The sequence below is a fragment of the Equus quagga genome, chromosome 7 (assembly GCF_021613505.1).
Source record: "Equus quagga isolate Etosha38 chromosome 7, UCLA_HA_Equagga_1.0, whole genome shotgun sequence".
Lineage (NCBI taxonomy): Eukaryota > Metazoa > Chordata > Mammalia > Perissodactyla > Equidae > Equus > Equus quagga.
Genome location: NC_060273.1, coordinates 51,174,653 through 51,197,185, shown reverse-complemented (window position 1 = coordinate 51,197,185; position 22,533 = coordinate 51,174,653). Strand labels below are relative to the sequence as shown.

Here is a 22,533-nt window from a genome sequence, read left to right as displayed (position 1 = left end):
ACTAGCTGCGTGGTCTTGGGAGAGTGGGTTAACCTCTCTGCGACTCAGTGTCCTCCTCTGTAAAAAACAGAGATGGTGACAGATCACACTAGTACCAACCTCAGAGTTGAAATGAGAACACGTGTGTCGAGCACTCAGCATGGTGCCTGGTACCCGGTAAATGTACCATAAAGAGAAGCCATCATCATCGTCATCATCACTATGCACTAAACGCAGGGACATAAGCTGGGGAGACCTCGACCCCACTCACTGCCTCCACAGGTGAGCCTCCCACAGCCCACCACCTGGCCCCACCCCCCACCTCCCAACAGCCCTGCCTCTTCCACTGTCTTTCCTGGGCCCCTGAGGGGCAGTGGGACTGCCCCTCCACGGCCCTGGGGACATAGGCCCAGCTCGCCTGAGCTTGGGGAACAGGATTCCTAGCTGCAGGTGTTAGGGCCCTGTCCCCATCCCATGGGTGTCTGTAGGGAGGGGATCCACATATCTGGCCCAAATGTCAGGTGCCCATACAGCCATGAGCCTGCTTGGTGCCAGGGCTTCACCTGCCCTGGCCTTTCCTCCTCTATTAGGATTGAGGACCATCCCTGGGAGCCCCAGGCCACTCCGATCTTGCCAGGAGTGGCCATAGAGAGGACGAAGAACCCCATCGGCTTGTGGACGGCGTTAGGTGTCTTGTAGCCTGCGCCACAGCAAGCTTGCCCTCTGAGGATCAGCCTGTCCTGGGGCCTCCAGAAGCCACTTTCCTTCAACTTAGATTGCTTTTAGAAGACAGAAAAGGAAAAGAGCCCTCAGGCAGATGCCGAGAGTCCATCTATGGACCCCACGCTTGAGAAGTACCACTTGTCCTGCCTGGCCCATGGCCACAGCTGCCTGGCCCAGGGATGGTTCCTGACCCAGGCCCAGCCCATCAGGTTCTCTCTAGGGAACTGGAGTCAGATCTGAGCATGTCGGCTCCATCTGTGAGGACGGCTGCTGCCCAAGCCTCCTGCACACTTGTGACAGACATGCGGGCTGCAGAGAGGGACCCACGAGGGAGAGGCACAGAGGGGGAGGGGCAGGGAGAGCCCGTGCGGCTCTGGCCAGCACTCCATTCCCGTTTCCAGGGCCCGCCCGCCCGTGACGCATGACATGAGCCTGGGCCTGCCAGTTAACTCCCTTTTTGGCATGAAGAAGGTTTTTGTGCAACTAGAAGAACTCTGTGCTAAAGAGGGACAAGTTCGGTTCTGGGCCATCCCTCTGGAACATCCTTCCAGGTCACGGTGCACCTACTGGCCCAGGTGGGATGTGGGGTGGGAGGAAGCTGGGGGTGAGCAGATGGGGCCTTGGCCCCAACCTCACTCTGGGAGTCACAGTGAGTCCTTTGCCTCTTTGAGCCTCTGTGTTCTCTGAAAGATGGGGGTAAGGATGCTTGTCCCTCCCTTATCACACACCATTGTGAAGATTGAATGAGATTTTTCTCAAAGCTCCAGAAATGGGGTCTACATTGGTCAGAATCTCTGCTCACAGCGGGGACTTGGGAATGTTCGGTGACTGCTTCCTGACCCTTGACCCTCACCTCCCTCGGCAGGTCTAACCCAGGCCAGTGGGGTGTGGACTCCCAGTGCCAGGAGCACCCCCGTAAAGCACACAGGAATTTAGGTCCCATTTCCAAGTGACGACGGCCAAGAGGTCATTTGGTCCACGAAAAAAGATTTAAACCGAAACAAAGCTTAGAGGCCTTTGAAAAACACAAGTAGCCGGGGCTGGGCAAGGCTGAGCGGTGGGCCAGAAACAGGCGGAGCGCCTTGGCGAGCCCCCAGCACCCCGGTTAACCGGCATGCCCCATCCCTGCAGGCCCATGGCCCAATCTCCCCAGGGCCGCAGCTCTGGAAAGGCCTCAGAACTCAGCGCACGTGGTCCCCAGGGCAGGGTGATAGCAAACCGCTGCCCTCCGCCTCGGGAGCACTGTGACCTCATATGCTTTATCACGTGGACTCGCAAACATGAGAGGGTGTTTCTGCCCCGTGGATAAAATCTCCGAGCAGAGGGAACATCCTCTGATCTCCCTTTGCTTTGCAGACCTATTTAGTGTGGTTTCTGGGGTTGGCAAAGAAGCCAGCTGAAAGCCCCGGCTGGAATTAATTAGAAGGGGTGTGGCTGCCGCACCGGTCACATGACAAAGCGATTACACTGTGGTCCTGCTGGCAGGGGCCAGCGGTTTCATTTTCAGGGAGGGCTTGGGGGCGGGGGCGAGGAAGGGTCTGGTCCAACGTCTTTTCAAAGTGTAGTCTTTCCTTAGATCACTGCGTCTCAAGTATGCAGGAGCTGGGGGCTCCCGAGCTGGTTTTAGGGACTCAGCGCTTAACTGGGGGAACCCCACAGTGAGAAAGCGAGCCTCTGCGGTTGCCTTGCCTTCCTGGCTGGCTCAGAGTGGTGGCAATGAGGGCTGCTGAGCACCCCCCCCCACCAAAGACACACTGGGCTCCTTCCTTCCAGAAGGCAACACCACCAGCAGGAAGAGCTTAACACACCGATTTTCTCTTTCCTTTGTATTTCGTTTCCTTCTATTTCTAGCCAGTGCTACTGGTTTTCCATTTATGGTAGACAGCTGAAGCTTCCCTTAAAAAATAATGTAAGTAAAACAGTGAATCAATTTGAAGAACAACACTGAATTAAGAGCACAGGGCTTTGTGGCTATGTCAGACATTGCAATGGTGCCAGAGGGAGGATGGAGTATGAGGGCAGGCTGTTCCAGTGGACTTCCTTGCCATTCGCACTCTATCTGGAGCTCTCTTGTTTACAGGCCAATGAGCTCACATTTCTCAAGTTGGAAGCTGTCTCCTGGCTCTAGAACGCCAGTGAGCGGCCTGGAATGACCTGGGAGATGGAAGAAAGCATCTGAAGAGGGGGCACCAGTGGGGCTGGGGCTGTGAGAAAGGAGCATCAGCAAGACAGAGTTCTGTGATCCATTAGCAATGTCTGCCGTGGGCGCTGGAGACTGGTAGGATGTGTGCTCCATACTTGGCTCGCCTGGATCAACCCCTCCATTTCATAAATGGGGATATGGAGGGGCCAAGAGGGGTAGCAACTTGCTAAGGGTTGCATGCGCCACTGTGGCCTCTTTCCATTTCTATGAGAGTGTCCAAATTTCCTTGCAAGATCCTCATGCTCCTCTGAGCCTCTTGCACAATGACATGCCCAGACAACTTTAAATCCGGAAAGTTCTTAGAAATGATTAGGCCAGTGGTCAAATTGGCCTGCAAGAAGCCCCGGGATCCTGGTGAGGTGGGTGGGTCTCTGGGCTCTCCACCCTGGTTTCCACCAGGCAGTGCCACTTTTAGCTCTTCTATATATGGGAGAGGGTGTGACCCAGCAGCCTGCAGGTCTTCCTGCCAGACCTCGTGGGTCCACACTGCCACACGGCAACCATCAGTGGAGCCTTCTGACAGGACCTGGGCTCCTCCAGGGCCCACCGCCCCCCTTCCCGGCTTCAGGCCAACAGCGGGGGCTTCCAAGACTTTAAAATATTTGAAAAACGTCCTCTAGACCATACCTTATTTTATAGCTGGGGATATGAGGTCAGAGCAGGGAAGGGACGTGCCAGGCCACGCAGACATCAGGGAGGAGAGCTGGAGCCAGACCCCGGGCTCCTCTGGGAGGTGCTGAGGACGTGGGAGCTCCGCTCCAGAACACTGTCCCTCACTCTGAGAAACAGCAGGGCCCCTGATAGGTGAAGGGAGGAAAAACTCTCTCATGCAGCCCACCGAGGGGCTGCGGCCTCTGCTCACGGGCCACACAGGTTCTGCAGCGAGTCCTCAGCCCAGGGTAAGGAAGGCCGTCCTGCTTGGCAGCCAAAGCAACCTAAACACGAAAGCACGTGCTGCCCTGAAATCAAGCAGGAGTGTCAGTGTCAAGATCGAGACAAATCCACTTCCTGCAGAGTGACTCCTGGGGATACGTCCGAGGGCACCCAGGGGGCTGCAGACCCCGGTTTAAGAAACGAACTTCACAAGGTGGGTGAGACTCCCGCCCTCCTCAATAAAGTCCCCACATGGCTGAGCTTCCGGGCTGGGCTCCAGATCCACCGCTCAGGCAATAGGCTGCCCGGGCCCAAGGTGGAGGAGCACAGTCTGAGGAGTGTAGGAGGCAGGGAGGGAAAGAGAGAGAGGTGGAGGGGAGAGGGAGCCAGGAGAGAGCAGAGGCAGCCGGCCCGGTCCAGGGCTGAACTAATGGGAAACATGATTCTGCTGCCCCCCGTGGAGACCACGAGATCCCTCTGGTTCTGATCTGCCGGCTCTCCCCAGCTGTCGGCCCGACATCTGGCCCATGTAGGTCAGCACTCCCAGCCTCTTTTTGGGATTGCAACACCCTGGAGTTCGTTCGATTTCCCAACACCCCAGAACAGCATCGCCACCGGAAGAGCTGAAGTGCGCAGATTTATCTTCGTAGAGAAAGGACATTAAATTTATTCCTGGAGAAATGCCACCAAGCGTCACAATGCCTCTGAGACCTAGGAGGCAACCGTGGGATGTCAGAGTGAGGCAGGACCAAGCTGAGTGGGGGTCCAAGATAAAATCAGTGACTGTGCCGGGGGACGAGCTGCTGCGCTGGCCGCGTGCTGAGCGCTCTAGAAACAGAGCTGCGGTCCTCAGGGATGCCTGCTGGGGAAGTGGGATCCCCTCAGGTCGGAGGGGAGGAAACCCGGGCAGAGAGCAGTGACGTGCCCTCCACCGAGGACCACGCTGGGTTCAATCCTGGCCCTTCAGCCCCTGAGGTCCTATCTCCTCCTCCCAGCTCTCTAGGGCCAGGCCTTGGCTCTCCCGGCCCCAGGCCAGAGCTTTCCTGTCCCCACATTAGCGTCAGAAATCACCCAGCTCAGGCGCCAGGGCAAGTGACACACCGCGGGTGGCGGCTGCCAATTTTTCTTTTTTCTTCAATTTTTTCAATTAAGTGAATGCTTGGAACAGGGCCCAAAAACAAGTGCTCATGGTGTTAGTGGCAGATAAGATGCTCCGGTTCAGGGCTGTGTTCTGATGTTTCTTGTCCACGGCGCATGCAGTGAAGGCTCTGGGGGAGCTGAGGGTCTCTATGCACCTGTGTGCAGAGGGTGCAACGCCGGGAGGTGGGCGAGATGAGTGGTCTCTCTTAAGGGAAAGTTGAATCGTGTCTCTCACCTCTGCTTAGACACCAGTTCACTCATTCTTTCATTCAGCAAATACAGACGAACGCCTCGTGTGTCCCAGGCTCCCTTCCGAGGACGGGGGAAACGGCTGTTAACACGGAAGACAGAAGCCCCTGTGCTCCTGAAGCTTTCGGCCTTGCTGGGAAGACAGCAAGGGCACGTCGCGGGGTTTCGGGGGCCTCCTCCGGCTCCAGCCTGGCCAGCCTCTCCCTTGCCTCCCGGCCCTGCTCACACACGACACTGCCTCTGGCGGGAACATCTTCTCTCCCTTTGCCTGCTGAGCAACTCTTCCCTTACTGTCGGGTGTCAGCTCAGAGGTCGCTTCCTTCTGGAAGCCTTGCTGGAGACTCCAAGTTGGGTCTGGCCCCCATCGTCTGGGCTCCCACAGCCCCTGGGCCGCCCTCTCTCAGCACATGTTTCTCTGGGTGTGCTGGTCTGTTTGCGTGACTGTCACCCCCTCTCTCCTGGGAGCCCCCAAGGGGCAGAGGCCAGGACTGTCTGGTTCACCAAAGTCCTCCCAGGCAGGGCCTGGTGACAGTGAGCTCTCAGGAAATGTCTGGTGGGAGGCAAACAGGCAGATGGACACACAAGGCAGGCAGACAGACAAAACGCCAAGACAGGGCCACACAGTCATAAATCAAGGTGACCTCACTCAAGGCTCTCTGTGTCTGGACAATAACAATGCTCTTGAAATGGCTGAATGAACAGCTCAACTGCCAAGGGCACCAGAAACAGAAGCGGCTTTGTTACCGAGGAGAATGCATGCACAGGGCCTGACCCTGGAATTAAAGTCCACGCTCCAGCCCGAGGCTTCTCTGAACAGGCACTGGAGAAAAAGAGAAGCCCACAGGGGCAACTTCAGCTCCAAGTGGGAGCAGCATCCCACTGCGTTTAAGAGCCGGCCAGCCCGTGGGAATTCTTTGGGGGTGACGGAATCGTTCTGTATCCTGTCTGTGCTGGTGGTTACAAGAACCTATGCGTGAGTGAAAACTCATAGAATGCCACATCAAAAATGGGAATTTTCCTGCACGCATGTAAGGTAAAAATTAAAAATAACAATCACTCCTTAATGGAAAAGACAGGCACTGGCTCTAGAGTCCCTGGGATGGAACCTCGGCTCCACAGCTCGACGGTGCTGTGTGACTCTGCAAGTCACTTCCTGGCTCCCAGCCTCCATTCTCCCATCTGTAAAGTGGAGAGAATAATAGGACCCACTTTACAGGGCTGGCTAGGGATTCAACGAGCACAACAGGTGCGTGGCACGCCGCCTGACCACAGGCAGCTCCAGCACTATCTCTGACAACCCCGTTACAGAGACGACGCATCGTAGCCTCAGACTGAGTCCGTCTCCTCTGGGCCAACTCAGCCGTTTCGAGGCAAGCTATGTTCAAAGGAAAAATCGGGAATGTCATGTGCTGAAACCTGATCAACTGCCCCCTCCTTACACGCCTGCACACAGGGCTGCCCACACCTCGGAGCCCGTCTTCCCTCACTGCTGGGTCTTATCCAGTTGGTGGGCACAGGAACCACTTCCAGGGCCGGCCGGGCCAAGCACCTCCATTTTTCTCGACTGTGACACTGGTGGAAACACTGGCTGGTTCGGGCGTGTAGCTACAGCCCGGCCTCCAGCTGCCAACACACACCCTCGCACACATCTGGCCCAAACCGGCACGGGGAACTTTCCAATGGCAAGCAGAGGTGCTGGCAGCTGGAGCCCAGGCTCGGCCGAAACCAACCTGAAGGCTGGCTTTCTAGGAAAGCCTCCAGGGCAGGCACTTAGGGCTCGCACAGATCTCCAAGGCTGCCAGGCCTCGGAGGAGCCCGGGGCAATGCCAGAAATGGAGCCGCGAGATTTCAAGTTGGGGCCTCTCCTGTGTTAACAGGGCTGCCTGGAGAGCACTGGGCAGCCAACAAGAGCACCCACTGTGTGCGAGGCATACCGGCAGTGTGGTAAAGCTGTCCAAGTAATGAAAACAGCACACTGGGCCAGATTTATTGGGCTGACTGGACACTACACTAAGGGCTCCATTTATGTTATGTCATAGGATCTGGAGACTCAGAAAGAGTAACTGGCTTACCCAAGGTCACACAGCCAGCATGTGACATGGTGGGAAAAGCCCAGGATATGTGGTCAAATGGATCCTGGCTCACACCTAAAGGGTCCCACACAGTGCCTGGCACATAGTAGGTACTCAACAGAGAAGACATTAGTAGAATTCTCTCACAGGCCACAGGCCACCGGAAGCACTTTATAGCCACTGTGGGAGTACAGAGGGGACAAGGGCTAATGCTGCTGGTGGAACTTGGAGAGGCTTTCCAGATGAAACACACCTGCTCTGGGTCTTGAGGGATGAGTAGGAGTTCTCCAACTGAGCACCAACAACTAATGAGCACTTGCTGAATCCCCAGCACTCTGTTCTCAGGAAACCCTACGGAATGAAGCTTATTAACCACCCCATTTCACAGCAGAGAAAACTGACATTCAGAGAGGTTAGGTCACTGGCCCCAAACTACCCAGCTGGTTAAGGAGGATGTCAGAATTTGAACCCAGGTTTGTTTGACTCCAGAATGCCCATTCCTAACCAAGAAGACCAGGTGACAAAGAGGTCATGTGGCCTGTAAGCAACTATGTTCATTTCCCCTGGCTCCCAAGAAGGGCAGAGCTGAGTTCGAATCTTGCCTCCACCACTCACCAGCCAGGTGACTTTGGGCAGCAAGTCTCAGTTTTGAAAAGTAAATGAGGCCACACAGGTGAAGCCGAACACAGCGCTGGTGAGCAGTCGGTGCTCTACTGTGTACAAATGAGCTCATTAGCCAGTGCGTGGCCACAACCACACCTACCCCCCACAGTGGTTCTCAAACTTGGGGGTGCTTGTTAAAAAAAGAGTTTGACCCCAGCCAGCCCCTCACACTGCCTGTTTCTCAGGCTGTTGGACAGTGTAAATAGCATAATGTCTGTAAGACGCCCGGTATAGAGGTGGCCCTTAACCCCCTTCCAGGTAAATACAGTGGGTTCCTTAGGCCCCAATCCAACCCAGATCATTAGGTCGGGCCAAGTGAAACTGCCATTTGTATACGTCAAAAATTTCATATGGTTCATCAACCTAATAGCACCCCAGGAGGCTAGAGGATTCCACCCGTGTCCACTGGACTACACTAAGAATCACAGTGACTTTCTCTTGAGTGTTTACTGTGTATCATGTAGCGGGATGACTCTTCCTTTTACAAATGAAGAAGACACTGAGGTTCTAATAGCTTAAGTAACCCACCCAAAATAGCACAACTGGAAAGTGACAAAGCCAGGATCTGTACCCAGGTCTGGCTGCCTCCAAAGCCTGTACCCTAACCACTACGACACACTGCTCGGTCTGCTGCCAGCAGGAGGTCATCATGAGGAATCTGATTCTCTCTCAGCTGAAGGATGTCAGTGGTCATCACCCTAGAATCATGGGACCTCGGGACAGAGAGGGCCCAGCAGTTATGGCTTCATTCAAGGAACGCACCTGGCACCTGTTCTGGGTCAGACCCTGGACTATGAGGGACTCAGGACCTGGGGGGAGAGGAGACAAGTTACCAGATGACTAGACCCAGGGCATGAGTGCCATGATGGGGTTGGTCCACTGGGAGCCTCAGCATCAAAGCTGGGTGCCCTGGGTGGGTGAGAGGCAGAGAGAGGCCAATAAAACGGTCTAGGGTGCGCCCTAAAAAACTGCTTCCTCCCCCTAAGTCCAGCCTCATCTTCCTGTCTCACTGGGCTGGGGACATGAAGAAAGAGAAAAGAGCTGGGTGAGAATGCGGAGGGACTGAGCTCTCAGACCCTGGGGATAGCCAGCCATTAGGGGTGTCTCAGAGGAGCAGGGATTCTGCCACCAGATGTAGGGGGCATGCACAAGAGGGTTCCAAACTTCGTACCACCAAGAAGCCCCTTTTCCCGCAGGAAATCATATGTGGTTCCTGATGGTTAGATTCTGTGGGTGCCCTCGGCCACCCCTGTACCCCTGCCCTGCTGGGCTCTTGTCTGGCAGAGGCAATTCCAGCCTCAACTTGAGTTCCTATGTGGACTCTCCTGCCAGCTTCTCGTGCTTCATACACAAGTCTACGGGACAGGAAACCAGGGAGCAAGGGAAGCCGGGCCCCTCCCTCTCTCCCTCCTGGAAGCTTTCCCGACTCTGCCGTCCTGAGAAACCTGCGATAGTACATACAATACAATACAATATAAAATAGAATGTAAGCGCTCGCAACAACCAGTGGTCAAGGCGTGCTTCCCGCGAGGGTGCGCTGTCCTAGTGTTTCCACTCTGCGACGGAGGGAAGTGAGGCCCAGGGAGGACCGGTCACTTGCTCCGTCCAGCTGGTAACAAGCAGTCTGAGGGCACAGTCCCAGGTCCTACCAACTGTCCATGCTGCCACTGAGGGGGCGATGCTTTGGGCATATTTCTCCCCAGTCCCTTTTTCTATACATTGAAGTATTTTTCAAAATTAAGGTTACATTGTATGTACGATTTGTCTTTTTCACTTGTGTTATATGGTGAGCGTCTCCCCATTTCATTAAAAATTCTCTGAACAAACCACTTTTAAAGGATCCTTAATAGTCCACTGTAAGGCTATATATCATCTACTTAATCGTGCCTCCAAGGATAAACACGCAGGCTCTTTTCAACATTGTTTTAATTACCACACTGCTGAATATCCAAATATATAAATCTTCGGGGAAAACTGCTTTAAATCTTAGGGGGTGTATCCCGGGCTAGTCCATGCAGAGTGTGTTTCTCAGCATGTGGTCATTCCAGGCCACCTGTGTCATGCCACTCAGGGCTGCGTATTCAAAATGCACATCAGCAGGCAGGCAATGGCAATGATCATGACGGCAAAGATAATACTAATAACATTTACTCAGCTTTCTCTGTGCCAGAGACACTGCTTTAAACCCTTTATGTGAAATAACCCACAGTAGGCACTATTCTTTCCTTCATTTTACAGATGAAGAAACTGAGGCACAGAGAAGTTAAGTCACTTACTTAGGGTCACACGCTCTGCTGGGCATTGGCACTGCCAAGTCAGACCTGCGCCACCTGCTTCCGAGCCCAGACTCTGAAACTTCTACCCACAAGTCTTCCAACTTTTTTCTCTGCCGTGGACAGAGAATCTGATGAAACCCACAGACTCCTTCTCCAAATGATTTATTTTTTAAAGATTGGCACCTGTGCTAACATTTGTTGCCAATCTTTTTTTTCTTCTTGTCCTTCTCCCCAAAGCCCCCCAGTACGTACTTGTATATTCCAGCTGTAGGTCCTTCCGGTTGTGCTGTGTGAGACGCCGCCTCAGCACGGCCTGATGAGTGGTGCTAGGTCCATGCCCAGGATCTGAACCTGAGAAACCCAGGGCCGCCGAAGCAGAGCGTGCAAACTTAACCACTCGGCTATGGGGCCGGCCCCGTCAGAATGATTTAAAATGAATAAAATAAAGCACACAGGATTTCAAATGACACTACTTATACTGAATTGTAATAAAAATGTTTCAAAAAATAAAATTACGCATACATGTACACTTTCATTAATGTGATAAATAACAAAATCTAGTGGTGGGTAAAATACCCCCAATATTGAAACACGAAGAGTTTAAATGATCTATTGGGATCCAGGCAACAACTGTAGAGTGACACGAAAATATAGGTGCATTTCTACTGATGACATAGTCACAGATGTTACTGGTGTCACTGAGGGTGTTGCCTTCATGCATAATGGAATGCGATGCTAACTTACCATTAGTAACTTAGCTTAGAGGTTAGTGAGAAATAAAGCCATGCTTTCCCCATTTCCAAGTTCAAGGACCCTGTGAAATCTACCCACATTTAGAACGCCTCTGCTAGTCAGCTTTCCCCGCCCCAGAGCACCCGTCTCCTTTCCACCCCAGCTCAGAGTGCACCACTCTGTCCCAGCAGGAAATGAGCAGCCCAGGCCTCAGACCCCTGCCCTGGCCCACAGCCCCACACCGGTCCCTGTCACAGCCCCTATGCTGTGGTGATGCGTTCCAAACAGATGGTGACCTCTTCGAGGACAAAGGCTTTCTGGTCATCTCAGCCTCTCTCCGGTCCAGGGCCAGGCCTGGCCCGGGGCAGATGATAAACCCACATCTGTGCAACTGACCGGCAGCCAAGGATGGCCCGAAGCCACAGGCTGCTGATTCACACCTTGGCTGGGGAGGAGGAAATGGTGACGCCACCCTGTGGGTTTCTGGCTTTCTTTGCCAGTGCAGTAGGCAGGGGGTCCATACAATTCTGCCTAATTAAGCAGAACAGAAAATATTATCCTTACGTGCTTTAAGGCAACGTTTCCCTTCAAGTCTGCGGGGTAAGCTGATTGTACCCTATTTACAGTAGCGATACGCAGCACAGCTGAGTGTGATCCTGGGCAAACAGCTCCACTTCCCAAGCCTCAGTTTCCACATCTGTGAAATGGGCTATTAACATAACCCACCCAGCAGAAATCTACTGTTTGCGCCTGTCCAGGGTCCCCACCCGCTTCTTCCAACTACAGCGCCCTGAATCTCCTACAACCACCACCCCTCCCACTATTGCAGTTGCAGTGGGCCTGTCTATCGCAATATCCCGCCTTTGCCTGGCCAAGGGATGACCTGCTGATCCGGCTGTGCCAATCAGATTCTCTCTTCCTGGAACCGGACTCTTGAGTGGCCAAAAGGACTGAGGGATGGAGCAGCTGCCTGCAGCTGGAGATGCTCTGACGCCCACTGGCAGTGCCTACTGCCTGGATGCGCAGTCCTTTCTGTGACTGGGCGAGGAGCTATGCCCTTGATTCTGCCAGAGCCGTCTTTCCAATACATTCCCTATAGCTTAAGTCAGCCAGGTTCATTTCTGTCACTTGCAACCCGAGAGTTCTGACTAACACCCCTTATCTCACAGAGCTGCTGAGCGGATTCAGTGACACGAACCATGAAAAGCCTTGAGCGCATAATAAGCACTCAGATAAATGATGGCTATACTATAATAAGAATATAATGAATTGTTATGAAGCCTTGAGAATAAAACAAGTCTGGAGTTCTTTAACCCCTCCCAAATTTCAGAATTCCTCCTGGCATTCACAGTCCCCTCTAATATTTTCCACCCTCCCTCCCACTCTAACTTCACCTGCACAGTCAGCACACGGCCCTCCGTTTGGCAGGTGCTCTGCCCTCTCCATTCTCCTGTGAAAGGCCTTCCTACCCGCCATCAAGCCCGGGCGTGCCCTTGAGTACCAGCTCCTCCCAACTAGTCCAGTGACTTCCATCTTGGACCCCACGGTCCTGAGCCCAGCCCCCAGCCCGTGTGCACGGGGCCACGGCCTTCCTGAGGGCAGGGTCTCTGCCTTCTGTCCTTTATGTGCTAGGCCCAGTCAGGAGCCCTAAATCCTTCCGGCCCCCAGCTACCTGTTGAGCGTCATCTCCATCACTCAAATCTCTCCTGCTTTTTGCAGACACGCCACCCGCCAGGGTTTCCACTTCTCTGCCCTCCTCCACGTGGCAACATCCCTCCCGTAATCAGCCTCGGGTCACCGCCGCCATGCTGCCTTCTCCCATCCAGCTTCCCCGGAACCCAAGGGCGCGGGCGTCTTCTCAGCCCCCAGTCCCAGGCTGGCGCTGAAACACCATGTCCACCTGTCTGCATCCCCGGTTCGACTATCTATACACCATCCCCATGTTTCAAAGTGCCTGCCCCTGGAGGGGCTTATATTTGTTCTGTGAATTCTCAAGAAACACTGTCAATCTTACAAAGGACGAAGGTCCCTTGGTTGTTGTAATTTTTTTCTTTTTTTTCTTTCTTTTTTTTTGAGGAAAATAAGCCCTGAGCTAACTGCTGCCAATCCTCCTCTTTTTGCTGAGGAAGACTGGCCCTGAGCTAACATCCGTGCCCATCTTCCTCTACTTTATATATGGGACGTCCACCACAGTGTGGCGTGCCAAGTGGTGCCATGACCGCACCCGGGATCCAAACCCGTGAACCCCGGGCCGCCGAGAAGAGGAAAGTGCACACTTAACCGCTGCGCCACCGGGCCAGCCCCCTGCTGCTATTTTTTGAAAGTTGTAGTTCCAGCAGTATTGCCAGATAACATAAAGGATGCTCATTAGAATATGAATTTCAAATAAATGAATAATTTCTTAGTATAAGTGTGTCCCAAATACTGCACATTTATCTGAAATTCAAATTTAGCTGGGCATCCTATATTTTCATTTCGTAAATTTGGCCCCCCCAAGCCCGGGATGGCCTGAGACGGGCCTGCATAGGCAGGCGGCAGAGCTCCACCCCAGGCACGTGATGGAGGCACCTCGAGTCCCATCTCCCTTCAGCACTCAGATAAGGCCCTGGGCGTGGGCTCACCACCTCCCTGCAGGCTTGCATCTGGCCCAGCAAGTATGGGGAGAGCACCCTGCATTTGGAGAATGGGGCAGAGGACGATGGCTGTGGCAAAGCCTGGGCTGGCAGGCTCCTGGCAGTCTGGAGCAGTGAGCTGCACCAGCCCCTGCACACCGGCCCACTGCCTCCTGAGTCTGTCACAGCAGTCAGTTGCCATGTCATGGCAGGGGGCAGGGGTGCCAGGTCCACCCAGGGTCCAGCTGACCCCCTTGACAAAGGATCCGGGAAAGGGACCACAGGGCGCTCGTTTCTGGGCATCACCCCAGGCCGGGAAGCTCCGAGGATAACTGTCCGAGCAGCAGTGTCCTCAGGCATCCCGCACACAGCTCCGTTAACTGCCCCCGCTCCGAAGCCCCACTTCCCAGAGAAGGCTCAGGGCCGACAGCGAGTGAAGGACAGAACGAGACTAGAAGCCAGCCTCTGAGGGCAGAAGCCATGCTCGCAACCTTCCAGCCTTCTCTTAGCGAGCCTCAGCTTCTCTCCTTCGGCCAAGGGTGGGTGCTCGCGACTCACCGCTTGCACCCACCAGGCTGACAGGACACGCGGCCAGTGGCTTTCCTTCCTGCAGCTGCAGTAACCCACAGCTGGCCTTCATCTCCAAGCGGAAGAGAAAACTGAGTCATGCAAAGCAAGACCATTCCCTCTACTGCAGATCTTTCTCTGAGGACAAAAGCATGCACGATTTATAACCAGGGTCTGAGTGTCCTCGAGAAGAAGTACCGCGAATGGTGCGGTCCCCCGGTCACTTTTTTGGCAGTATGATAACTGTATGGCTTGCTGACTCCTGGGCACCTCTGGGTGGGGGACAAGGGATGCATGAAACACCCAGGGGAGTTGGAGGTGGGGCACACCTCTAAACTGGATGACCTTTCTGGTGCCCCTGTGACCTTGGGGTACAGACCGTAGAACTCAGCCTGCCATTCTTCCCAACCCTACTCAGCTGCAAGTGCTAACAAAGGAGGGCAGGGCCGGGACCACCGAGCACAGAGCATTTTAACTAGAAAAGCGTCTGCTCAGGGCTTCTCTCGTGGTATTTTAAACTCACCTCTTCCCACTGCTGGGCTCTCAGACTGCAAAGCCACATCCAGACACCTCCTTCTGTGGCACAAGCAGGGCAGGAGTCCCCGAGGCCAGCGCCGCCCTGGGGGGCACAGGCTCTCTGAGGAGGTGGGGGCCCCACTGCTTCAGGGCAGGATGTGGGAACCCGGCTGGAGCCACCTCAGTCTGGCACTGCTTCTTGTTTAAAATGAGCATTTGCTATTTTTTTAATTTTTACTGAAAACAGGAATATGTGTTCACTGCAGAACATTTGGAAAATAGAGAAAAGCACAGATGAGCAAAAAAAAAAAAGTGACATATATTTTATCAGCTGTATTTCTGTGCTTATACAGACGCACGTTTTCATCCTTCATTTGTCATCAGGTGGGAATCAGCCCGAGCATGTTGTTTTGCAACCAGCGTTTACTATTTAATATTCCCATGACAGAAAGGGAGTGCATTTGTACCATCTTGATGGTATTCCAGCCTGTGGATATGGTACATTTTATTCATCTTGTTCTCTACTGATGGGCATTTCTGTGGATATCAACTTTACAAATTTTTTTTTTTGAGGAAGATTAGCCCTGAGCTAACATCTGCTACCAATCCTCCACTTTTTGCTGAGGAAGACTGGCCCTGAGCTAACATCTCTGCCCATCTTCCTCTACTTTATTTGTGGGACAGCTGCTACACCATGGCTTGACAAGTAGTGCACAGGTCCACACCCGGGATCCAAACCAGCGAACCAGGGGCCGACGAAGCAGAACATGAGAACTTAACTGCTGCACCACTGGGCTGGCCCCCCAACTTTTTTTTTTTTTTTGGTGAGGAAGACTGTCGCTGAGGTAACATCTGTGCGAATCGTCCTCTATTTTGCATGTGGGACACCTGCCACAGCATGGCTGATGAGTGGTGTACAGGTCCATTGCAAACCTGTGGACCCTGGGCCACCAAAGTGGAGTAAAGGAACTTAATCACTACACCACTGGGCCAGCCCCTATGGATACCAGCTTTTTACCATCATAAATGACACCATGTTTGCACACTGCTAACAGAGCTCACAGTTATGGACCCCACATATGTCCTAGGCCCATTTAATCCTCATATCAACCCTATGAAATTGGAACTATTATCATTCCCATTTTACAGATGAGGAAACCAAGATGCAGAGAGAGGGTAGGTAATTTGGGTGAGGTCACACTGTTGGCAGGTGGCAGAGCAAGGATTTGAAGCCAGGCTTTCTGTGCCTATCAGAAGCATGGAATGGCACAGACTCAAAGTCTGAACTAAAGTGGCAGTTAAGTAATCTGAAGATATGACAGCTGCCCCACCCCGCTTTGATCCTGAGACAAGTGCAGGAGCCCAGGGTATACGAGAAGCAGGCTGGGACATTGCCCACTGAGGATGACCTGCCAGGTGGGGGAGGGGTGTGGCTCCTTGCACCCATGGGCCAGAGGGAGCAGGACGGCACAGTGGGGCTGGTGAGGTCCACTGTTTTTCAATCAAGAGGAGGCAACAGCCATTTTTAAAAACCCACCCAACGGGCCTTAATGCCTCCCGAGGGCACTGCCTCAGTGTGACACAGACAGGGCAGGACAGAACCCACTGTGCAGCAGGCCGGAAGGCTCAGCCTTGCTCAGGGGCTTATCCCAGCGGTAGCTGGGTGTCCCGCTGGGGCCGGCACCCATAAATGCCTCAAGACGAAGGAGCAGGGAAAACACGTCGCAGGCCCCCAGGGCAGCGGGCAAGAAAGAGGCAGAGGTTTGCATCACGGACATTATCAATAACAGTATTTTTCAAGAATACTATTTCATTGACTGAGTGCCTTTTACACACGAGGCCTCAGGCTCAGTACTGTGCAACGTGAGTTACCTTCACAATAGCCCTAAACTCGTAGGTAAGTGTTCGGACTCCCCCCACTTTATGGGCCCTCAGGTAGCTCAGCTGCAAGGCTGCCCAGCTCAGGAGTGCTTGAAGTGGACTCGATGCCAGACCCTTCCATCACGAAGGTCGCAGTGGCACTGATGCCCCGGCAGGAAGGATGGAGCAGAGACTGAGTGCAAACACTGTCAAAGACGCACACAACAGTCTTAGAGGGAAGACACCGCGCTCACTTTACAGACGCGAAAACTAAGGCCGGGGGTCAAGGGAGTCGCCCAGGGCCATGCGAACTTGAACCCAGATACGTTAGACTCCAACACGCACGTTCTCTCCGCTCAGGTCTGTCGCCCTGCTCTGCCTGTTCCTGCAAAAGGGGGAGCGAGGGATGGCTGTGGGGAGGCACGGGGTGGCTGGGAAACAGAAGGCAGCCAATTCGGGCAGCAGATTCACGGTCTGTCCCAGACCACTGAGCTCGCCAGCCTGCGGCCTCAGATAGGCTGAGACGGGAATGCCGATAATGCCCAATAAGGGTGTGGTCCACCCAGCAAAGTTGGCTGCTCAGAACAGTGACGCCTGGGCTCTGAGCGCCTGGCAAACAGGGGACAGAGGTTTCAAGGCTGGCAGCACAGGGTCTGCCAACCCATGTCTCCAGGGGCACCATCCAACCAGGGCGTTCTGGAGCGAGAATGACTGAGGGCTGGTGGCAGCCTGCACTTCATCATCCAGGCTGAGGGACCAGTGAGATGAGGGAAGGGCCAGGATGGGGCAACTGGGCTCCAGAAGCTTAAGTGGCCCACCCAGGTCACTTGGCTCAGGGGTGGGATCCCAGGGCTGCCACCTCTCCCAGACAGGTAGGCATCTGACTCAATCCCCACACTGACATTCCCGGCTGTGTGACCTCAGGCATGTGCCTCCACCTCTCTGAGCCTCCAGTCTCAAGGGGAAAATGAGAACACTATGTAACTACCTGAAGGATTAGGGTCCTGCATATAAATAAATTGTACAAATTAATAGAAGACAAATAACCCGATATACTGAAAAAGGGGCAAAAGACAAAACAGGCAATTCACAGGGGAGAAAACTCAAACGGCCGATACAGGTGGGAAAAGATGTTCAACCTCAGTAGCAAACAGGCACTACCATGAGATAATATTTTGCACCCACCAGATTGGCAAAAACAAAAAGGTCTGACAATTCAGAGTATTAGCAGGGCACAGAGCAAAGGGACCCACAGACACTGCTCCTCGGGATGAAGATGCATGAACGCCAGGACCCAGCAATCCCACTGTGCATGTGGGCGCAAGGAAGCAGCTGCTTGGGAGTGAACTGCTAGGAGCATCCTAAAAGCCCCCAAAGGAGCTGGAGTAAACAGGAGAATACTGATAAATGGAATACTACACAGCAGTGAAAACGGACCGCAGCTACAAGGATCAACAGAGATCTCAAACGTGTACCGTCTTTACATTCAATACAAGATCTTGGGGAGTATTAAAAAGGTAAAAACATTCGAAGGTGCAGGCGGTTGGGGTGGGAAGGGGGTTGATTGCAAACGGGTGCAAGGGATCTTTTCGGGGGGTGATGGAAATATTATAAAACTGTGCTGTCATGATGGTTACACAGCTCTAGAAATTTACTGAAAAAGCCAGTGAACTGTACACTTGTAGCAGGTGAATTTTACGGTATGTAAAACATGCCTCAATAAAGCCATTAGACAAGAAAAATTCTATCTGTCAGTCTATTTTAGAAACGTGCATGGGAATAACACCATAGGCAGGACCCTGATTTTTGGGGGGCAAGTGTTGGGGAGCGCCACCGGGGGCTTTATGTCTGCACTATTTTATTTCTTAAAAAATAAAAATAAAAATGATTTGAAACAAGTCTGGCAAAAGGTAAAGATCTCATAGAGCCCGATGGTGGAAAGACAGAGCTTATTTTCTTCTATGTCTCTGTATAGTTGAAACATTGTATGAATAGAATGAGCAAGTATGATGTTAAAGGGCTGTTGTGATCACTAAATAGGCAGAGAGCTTAAGCCAGCGCCCGGCCCACAAGAACAGACCAAACTCCAGCTAGTATTACGATTCTTGCTGCTCTAACCACTGCTACCATCTCATTCCCCTTAACACCTCAAGACCTCAGGACAGAGCGGGCCAGCCCCCCCCCCCCCCCACCCCGGGGACTCTCCCCAAGCCCAAGCACATCCCTCTCTAGTGCGGGGAATGGGACGATCCAAATAAAGCCAGTCAAACCTACAGGCAGGCCGTCTTCCTGCCCTCAAGCCGGAAGAGAACCCAGCCCGGGAGCATCCCCCAGGGTGTCACACTTGAAAGCCCCCTTTCCATTCATTCAGAGGGCCCTGGGCTCTCGGGCAGGAAGGGTGCTGGCAGAGAAGGCAGCAGCGCCCCAGGTCTTCACCTCTCCGCCTCTGACAGAGGGGGCGGCTCCAGGGGAGCCCTCTCCAAACTGTATCACCGACAGCACTGTCACCAAGCATCCCCACCCACCGCTGGGATCTCAGAGGCCCTGGCAGCTTCTGCCCCTGGGCCCACTGATGACGTCTCTGCCCACAGGTGAAGGAACCTGAGGCCGGGCACGGAGAGGACGCCACTCTGATCGTGGGGAAGACACCATTTCAGGTGCACAGGTGGCCCAACCCTGAGCTCCAGGTGCAGATCTCCGATGACATCTACAGCACCTGTGACTCCTTCCCTTGCAGCCAACGGAGAGATGAGCAGGTGGTGGCCAAGGCAGCTGCAAATGGGGAGGGGGTGGCGGGAACTAGGGGCAGGGTGACTGGAACTCTCCATGAGTGATCTGTATATTCTAACGCAGTGTTTGGGGGGGAGAGGTATATGTGATTTTGCCCCCTCCACCCTCAAATGTGTGGAGACATTTTTGGTTGTCACAGTTGGGGAGGAGGATGCTACTGGCATCTAGCGGGTAGAAACTAGAGATGCTGCTAAATATTCTACAAAGCACAGCACAGCCCCCCCCACAAGAAAGAAAGATCTGGTCCCAAAAGTCAAGTGTTGAAGTTGAGAAATTCTGCTCTAGAGGGAAGTATCAGTGTTCATAATTTGCAGATTATAGAAGTTGAAGCTCAGGGAGGTAAATCGACCAGCCCAAGGTCACACAGCAGGAAGTGGCAGAGCTCAAGACTGTCCAACTCTTTTGCTCATGCTCCCTCTCCAGAGTGGCTGGGCCAGGTTCAGAAAGGAGGGTACCAAATGGGATGAAAGTCCAGTCCATGCCAACAGCCGCCTCCATGCCCATTCCTTCCAGGGTGGCGGCCGGGGGGGTGGGGAGTGGGGCGCATGGCTTGAGAACAGGGGCGGGGGCCGCTGGTGGTTTCTGGTGGGTTTTGGATTCCCTCCCATCATGGCAGTAAATTTTCTCTGTTCCTGTGGACAACTCAGGCTTCAGTTAAACCCACTGCCCCTCTTCATCTGAGGAGCCCAGAAGGCTGGATAGAGGGGAGGGACCCCTTTGAATCGTAAGAGTCACTAAACCCACAGGCAGAAAAACAAGTTCTTGGTGAAATCCCTGCCCACATGACTTCGGTATGTTCCCAATGAGAGTGACATGGACACCATGGGGTAGGGAAACCCACACACAGAAAAACAAGTTCTTGGTGAAATCACTCCGTGTGACTTCAGCACGTTCCCAATCAGAGTGACACGGACACCACGGGGCGGGGAGGCAGGCATCCGATGGTGACGGAATGCCAACCCTGCCCGTCACCCGGTCCTTCGCCCCAGGAAGGGGGCACCCTAACTCCCGTCTTACATCTCAGGATACTGAGGCTCAGAGGGGCACACAGCTGGCAAGTTGTGAGGCCAAGATTTGAACCCACATCCACACTTTAACATTTAGAGACTTGTCTCAGGGACCCCTAAGAAGTGGCTGAAAGCTTAGAAAGATGCCCCTCACAGCTGCAGAACCTTCAAAAAACTGGCAGGCAGGGACAGGACCCAGCAGAGAATGAAAATTCTCAAGGCGGTCACAGATGATGGCGGAAGTCCCGGTTTTTAAGGGGACCTTGTTAGGGAAACGGAGGGGGGTGGGATCTGAGAAGAGGTGCGGTCTGGTGGAATGCCACTTTTTGGGGTCCAACAGACTTGGATTTACATCCCTGCTGGGCTTCTAACCTCAGGCGAAGGACCTCGCCTCTCTGAGCCTCAGTTTCCTCCTCTGTCAACCGGGCTTGCGCGGCTCTGCCTGACCTGCGGCGATGGCGACGGGAGAGGCAGGAGGGAGCGCACCAGGGCGCCCAGGACTTGGTGGCTCTGTGTGTTCTGGTTTCGCCAGCTCATAGGTCCCGTGGGCGGTGGCGTGGAGAGCACCAGAGTTCCTCCTGTTGCCATGCTGGTAAAAAGTGTGCTCATACCAGCGAGGCAACTCAGCTACACACCCAACAGGCTCAAACAAGAAACCAAGATTTGGCAGCATTTGAAACAGTTAACCAAACAAAAAAAAAAAAAAGGGGGAGAAAAAAAGACAATTTAGCTCAGCTCTGGAATCAAGGGAAACTTCACTCTATTTAAAGATGCCACAGGTCCAGGAAATAGCTTCCCACCGCCTGGCTCGGGGTTGAATAACCGGCTGCCCAGCCAATAACAATACAGCCTCGCACAGCACGCCCGCTCCGCAGAGCGTGGAGTGGATTCCCGGCCATCTCCTCTGGCAATTGTATAGGCCGTTCACGGAGGGCATGTGGATCTGCTGTATGAGAATGAGCCCCTTAGGAAAACGGATCCAAAGACGCCTCGCAGGGAGGCCAAGGAGCTGAATTCAGGCAGCCAACGCCCTCTGCTATTCATTGTTCTACACTTCTTTGTTAGGATTTTTTTCCCTCCCTCCTGCTCTTTTCCCCTTCCTGGTTAACTTCTCTGCAGCAAGGCGAGGCCACTGCCCCCTTCTCACCACCAGAGACACCACAGCCCCCTCCCTCCTGCAGACGGGCCACCCCCAGGCCTCCCCTGGGCCCAACATCCCACAGCCCGGGTATCCTCCACCCGGCACCTCTGACGTGGTCCCAGGGCCCCTTGGACCCCCGGATTCAGCTCCCAGGCTGCTAGGTGGAAGCCATTTCCCACCCGCGGGGCACCGTCTGCCCCAGGCCCACCTTCCAGAGGCAGGGAAGCCCTGAACGCAGCTCCCGCGTCCAGAACCTGCAGCCCCTTCGAGCCTCGACCTGCACATGTGCAAAATGACGCTACTGGCCCATTTTCTCAAGTCCTCCCAGCTCGAAACAAAATTCCCATTTTAGAGGGAGACACCGGGAGAAAACTTTCATACATTTTAAAACGTTGGGATGGAAGAGAGGGGCAGGGACCGTTTCCTTAACCTTCCAAGGTGCAGCCCTCAGAGGATCCATTCCCAGTGGTCTCCTCCAGAAGGACAGAGGCAGGCTTGGCGGTCCCTGGAGGGGCTACCTGTGGCCGGGCCCGGCGGGTCCGAGCGCCTCCCAGACAAGGAGGGGCAGGGCCGGCGGCCCGAGAACGGGCGCTTCTCCCTCCCTCCCTCTGTCCGTCCCTCCGTCTCCTGCACCGGCTGGGGCCAAGCTTTTCCACGGACGGGCAGCACTGGGGTCGGGGTGACAAGCGGAGAACGGACAGGCGAAGAGGAGCGGCAGAGAGGCGAGTGGGGGCGCGGCGGTAGGACGGGATGGAGGAGAGCGGGGCAGAGGGGAGGGGGAGGGGAGGGGGGAGGGGAGGAGAGGGGGATCGGGCAGCGCCGCGGCGGGCAGCGCAGGGGGCGGCGCAGGGGGCGGCGGGGGCAGGGCAGGAGCAGAAGTTTGCGGGGCCGGGGGTCCCGGCCGCCCGGCGGCGGGCTCGAGGGGGCGTGGGGGCGCACTCACATAATGCTTGTTGGGCACCCGCCGCTTTTGCACGTCCAGCACCTTCACCTCCACGATGCTGCGCCGCGGCGGCATGGCCGCTCCTCCGCGGGCCGGGCCGGGGCGCCGCGATCGCAGCCGGCCGAGCACGAGCCGCCGCCGCCGCCGCCCTTCGCTCCGCGCCCTCGGCCGGCCCGCCCCCGGCCCG

General features: G+C 54.4%; 1 protein-coding gene and 1 long non-coding RNA gene across 5 annotated transcripts in view; both read right to left on the bottom strand.

Moving 5' to 3' along the window:
* Positions 1-22,533, bottom strand: part of SH3PXD2B (SH3 and PX domains 2B) — a 103,194-nt gene that overhangs the window by 75,696 nt on the left and 4,965 nt on the right. For 2 of the 4 annotated variants that reach the window (XM_046667579.1, XM_046667583.1), the window contains exon 1: positions 22,347-22,527. The exons of 1 other annotated variant lie outside the window; for it this stretch is intronic. In XM_046667579.1, the coding sequence (XP_046523535.1) occupies positions 22,347-22,421 (75 nt within the window). In that variant the 5' untranslated portion in view covers positions 22,422-22,527. Of the gene's footprint in view, positions 1-21,833; positions 22,064-22,346; positions 22,528-22,533 lie in introns of those variants that run through there. One more of the 4 variants, XM_046667580.1, reaches the window with a different exon arrangement.
* Positions 618-10,409, bottom strand: LOC124242492 (uncharacterized). Its single transcript, XR_006889461.1, has 3 exons — positions 7,493-10,409; positions 3,533-6,346; positions 618-758 (listed from the first exon to the last, which is right to left on the bottom strand). It is a non-coding gene; the product is annotated as an uncharacterized LOC124242492 (long non-coding RNA).